Source organism: Sinocyclocheilus anshuiensis, unplaced genomic scaffold (genome assembly GCF_001515605.1).
Source record: "Sinocyclocheilus anshuiensis isolate Anshui unplaced genomic scaffold, SAMN03320099.WGS_v1.1 scaffold9, whole genome shotgun sequence".
NCBI lineage: Eukaryota > Metazoa > Chordata > Actinopteri > Cypriniformes > Cyprinidae > Sinocyclocheilus > Sinocyclocheilus anshuiensis.
The window spans coordinates 664,008-669,007 of NW_015540887.1; the positions used below are offsets into that span (position 1 = coordinate 664,008).

The following is a 5,000-nucleotide window of genomic DNA, read 5'->3' on the forward strand; positions in this document are numbered from 1 at the left end:
AGTCCAAAACACTCTAAATAAAGCATGCGCATCAATAATAAAATGTGCCTCACACGGTTCCGGGGCATAAATAAAGGCCTCCTGTAGCGAATCCATGCGTTTTTGTAAGAAAAATATCCATATTTCAAATGTAATAAACACTCACTTCCGGTATCTGTCATACACGGAAGCCGTTCCGGCGGATGACATAGGACGTCGGTGTTGCGTGATTAGTGACGAACACGGAGAGAGAACAAAACAAAACGCCGGTCATGAATTAGAAGTACAAACCGAGGATTTGTAAAGAAAAATGTCAGAGGACTTCAATATAAGCCAAGAGGAACCTGGTTTTCCTTTGCTAAAGTAAGCAAACTTTGCTTCCTTTGCACCTGTAAACAAACTCGCGAGACTAGCATATCTAACAGGCGCGTGTGCGACACACATACGTACGTCCTACGTCATCCGCCGTAACGGCTCCCGCATACGACAGTCAGCAGAAGTGAGAGAAAAGTGTTTATTACGTTTGAAATATGGATATTTTTCTTACAAAAACGCATGGATTCGCTACAGGAGGCCTTTATTCGCGTCCTGGAGCCATGTGAGGCACTTTTTATTATATATGCGTGTGCTTTATTTGACGTCTTTTGGACTGTTAAATAGAAACACCCACCCACTGCAATGATAGAGCTTAGAAGAGCCAGGATAATTTTTAATATAACTCCGATTGGATTCGTCTGAAAAAATAACGTCATATACACCTAGGATGCCTCGAGGATGAGCAAATCGCAAGCTAATTTTCATTTTTGGGTGAACTAACCCTTTAAGAAAAGGATTGTTTTAAGAATCATTAACCAAAATGTATGATTTTTTTCCACCTCTGAAACTTTTTTTGGTTGAAGTAATCAATATGATATTGCCTAATAATACACTAGCTCAGCATATTTCCGACCAAATAAAATCCAGATAAAATCAAGTTCTGTCCAAAACATAATTAATTACCTGCTAAAATAATTTGGTTTTAATTGGAAATGTCACATTATGAAAGTTACACCAAAAGTTTAAAGTCAGTAAGATTTGTATTTATTTATTTACATGTAATTCTCTTAAGTGCACCAATGCTGCATTTATTATAACTGTATTATATCTACTGTATTTTAATAACAAAACAGTTGTGCTGCTTAATATTTTTGTGGAAATCATGATACATGTTTATGGATTTTAATTTATTTTAATAGCATTTGTTTGAAATATAAATTTTGTGTAACATTATAAAGGTCTTTACTGTCACTTTTTAACAATTTAATGCACTTTTGCTGAATAAAAGTATTGATTTCATTAAAAAAAACATCATACTGACCCAAAACTTTTAAATGGTAGTGTAAATGCTAATCTAAATGTTATCTAAGCAATCAAATTAAAAGGTAGTGTAAATGCTAGTGTAAATGTTATCCAAGCAATCAAATAGGCGTAAAATCATCTTATTCCTAACATACACATATGTTTAACTATAAGCTCACACAGCACTGCAGGCATGAGAGTAATGGAACTGATTTTCCCTGTTTCTTCAGAGGTCAGAGGCCACTCTCAGGGTGAGTGGGGTCAGTGTGTGCAGTGGGATAGATTACTAAGGCTCTCTACATTCAAACTATGACTGATTCTACTTGCTGCTCTCCAATAGCACAGGACTCTCTCAAATGCATTAATCCAAAACCTGCCGTGGTGAGACAGGATTTAAGTGTATTAGATGTTACTCGTTTCTCTTTATTACTCTTTAGGAACAAGAAAAATCACTCTGAATGTGCAAGACCAGTACAAAATGCAATTGCTTTGTAGAAGGGAATGTATAGGATAGGTTCAGTTTATAGATTCTTGTGCCTTAAATGTTGTGCTGTACATGTAAGTATGTCACTGTGTTTTGGAACAGAGCTTACATGATCTATAGTGCTTTGTTTCAGAAGAATGACCATAATATGTACTCTAGAATTTTTAAACATTCTTTGAAGGACAGTTTTCCCCAGAGAAGTTCCCAATTCTCCTCTGACCTGCTCCAGTTTTCCTGCAGCGCTGGGATACGGTCCGTCCAGACCGTTATCAAGTGAAGGCTGCTGTGTCAGAGCTCCTCCTGAGTCCCTGAACATGGCCTCCTTCTCCAACAAACTGTCCCTCCTAGAGATGGGTAAAGCCATAGTAGCCCTGAAGAAAGAATAAAAAAAAAAGAAAGAACTCAGTCAATATCAACAAAATCCATCTTTGCACTGCCATAGTGGCACGCAAGCTGCATCTAAAGTAGCATTTAGGTGTATTTACACACCTAATGTTTAATGCAGCTCAGAGGTGGCATGAATGCATTTATGTTGTGATTACAATGACCTAAATAATGCTGCAAGAATGCTTTAAAATGTTGAATATAGAAATATTAAATGATTAAAAACTTTAAATATGAAAACAAAACCACATCATTGAATCATTTATTTAAATGATTTGTTCAAAATCGTCGATTCATTCAGTGACAAAACACCACTGTGTGTTTCACAAAGCTTACTAACATTTTATTTATTGAACTTTTGTATTTAAAAAAAAATTGCACTGTGCTGATATTTGGGGAAAGAGGGGAAACAAAAACTTTTAACAACCTATAATTATAACATGTTATAAATGTACAGAATATGTTCTCATACTGGGGCATTATCTTGAATTTTGGGACATTATACTCATTTTGGTGGCTTTTTTTCCCCTCAAGCCCCTGTTAATTTCCGATTTTTAATTTTACTATATACCTACTAGTCTAAGTAAGTCTTTTCAACCTGAATGTCAGTCTAAATTTGCTAATCATTTCTTTCTCATGTCTGAATTCTGATTTCAAGTCCATGGATAGGCAACACATTCTCTGAATCATAAATGAAGTCTGTAACTACTGCACATACAGTTTCTTTACAGGCAGGCTGCTGTCCTGGTTAGCCTCTGTGCAGTGCTCTTCTGACTGTGGAGGCAGAGCCGAGGGGTCTGTCTGTCTCTGTACCCAGAATTCCTCTGCTCTCATCAGCATCTCTGCAATCTGCTCAGTAGCAGCTATGTCTGTAAAAAAAAAATAATAATAAAATGGTGGGTCAATGTATTAATCATCTTACTGCAAGTCAGAAGTGATTGTTCAGTTGTAGCAGAAGGTTAAAAGAGAATTACACATTTATAGATGAATGAAAGAAAGAAATATTAGGTTAGAAAGATAACTAAACTTCCATTTTTGGCTAAGCTATTTCTTTTCATAAAGAAGGCAAACAGTTCCATCTCTACAAAATATGACAATTATTAGTGACTAAAGACAGCATTTATAATATAATTTTGGGCCATGAGTTTTCCTGGGGCCTAATCGATTTACTCCCTCATTCCCTCTGTAACTCAGCCCCTGCTGTCTCTCACATGGATGTGGCCGTATTGTGATGGGCATTGAGCCCTGCTGCAGATTGATCCATCTGTGCTCCGACTTGGGGACGGGGAGGTGGATAATCCATCCCCCAAGAAAGGAGCTGTAAGGGACCAGCCTTTTGTCTTTTCTACAAAGAAAGAGTGACACCCAAGAGAATGATCCTCCAGTCACACACATTCTCTTGGAAAGTCAGATATATACACTGCTCTCTAAAGAGACTTTAAGTGAAAAGAAAGGATTCACTTTTCATCCTATCTATGCTCTACGTTTCATCCCAGACACCCTTGAGTTAAGCCAGAGTCTTAGACTGAGCTATTGATTGGAGTCTGAGATGCGGAGCCCTGGGGAAAGGAGACGTGGAGAGGAGGAAGAGTAAGTCTGTAGAGTCAGGAGAACGAACACCTCGCTGGAGGTTTAGCATGAGGTGCACGAGTATCTCTGATGCTCCTGCAAGCCTTGCAGCACGGCGACGGAATGAAATCTTACATTATTTTATTAATCAATACTTTTGCTTTCCAGTTTAAAAAAAAAATCTAAACATCCTTAAGGTACTAGAAGCAAAATTGCAGATACAAAGACTAAATAAAGAATCTTGATTTCTTGTTTCATTGGCAGTTTTATTCTTGCTGATGTTTTTTTAAGGTTTATGCTTGAAGCAACAACAAACTATTTGCTAATAAGGGTTTCATACTATGAATTACCAGATAATGGTTTAAAAACAGTCAAAAGACATTCCTTGCTTGACATGCAAGACATGCTTGATTTTATGTTCTATTATGTATGTGTGTGTTTTACCCTACATATGATTTTTTTGTTTTTCTCTGTGCACCATGTACATACAGACACTGGCCATGTTTTATGGACAGGTCACTTACGATTGTAAGTTGCAAGTAGGATGGATGGATGGATGGATGAGCAATATTACTCTCGTACTCGAGCGATACTGGCTCTATATCAGCATGGCTGTGATTAGGCCAGAGGCACGAGGCCGCAGGCCGAGTGCTGGAGGCAATCACAGCCGCTATAGAGCCGGTATTGCTCGAGTACGAGAGTGATATTGCGTTTATACAACAGTTCGACGGAACATGTGTGTAATTAAACAAGAAACAACGGAGTGCCTAATAAAACCCTCTTTTGTGCGGAACTACTTCCTTCCGCCACGGATTCAAAGCTCAAGTTGACAGTTAAACATACAGAACATTTAGAATTCGTATCAAGGGCATGTGCTGCTTCAGTTAGGTTATTAGTGAGAAATAATGAGGTTATAAGAGAGAAACAGTGTGGCAAGACGTGCATCCAAATGAGAGAGAGACCGCGAAGCTAGATGTTTCTTCTTATATTAACTAACGTACTCCACGATTAGCTCAGTGAATAATTAACAAAAAAACATAGACCCGGCTAGAACAAGCGGAGTGATACAAAATTGTGAAAGGGCGTTCCTGTAGCGATACCAGTACAATATCTCACGGTTCTCAACCAATCAGATTTGAGAACCAGAACGAACTGTTGTATAAATACGTATATGGATGCATAGATAGTTAGATATGGATAGACGGATGGATAGATACTTCTATGGATGGATAGATAGTTAGATATG

At 37.8% G+C, this 5,000-nt stretch overlaps 1 protein-coding gene across 1 annotated transcript in view; it reads right to left on the reverse strand.

Moving 5' to 3' along the window:
- Positions 1-5,000, reverse strand: part of LOC107688718 (unconventional myosin-XVI-like) — a 218,296-nt gene that overhangs the window by 129,080 nt on the left and 84,216 nt on the right. Inside the window, exons 8-9 of the mRNA XM_016486454.1 lie at positions 2,904-3,054; positions 2,022-2,172 (exon numbers count right to left, since the gene is read on the reverse strand). Coding sequence (XP_016341940.1) covers positions 2,022-2,172; positions 2,904-3,054 — 302 coding nt within the window. The remainder of the gene's footprint in view (positions 1-2,021; positions 2,173-2,903; positions 3,055-5,000) is intronic.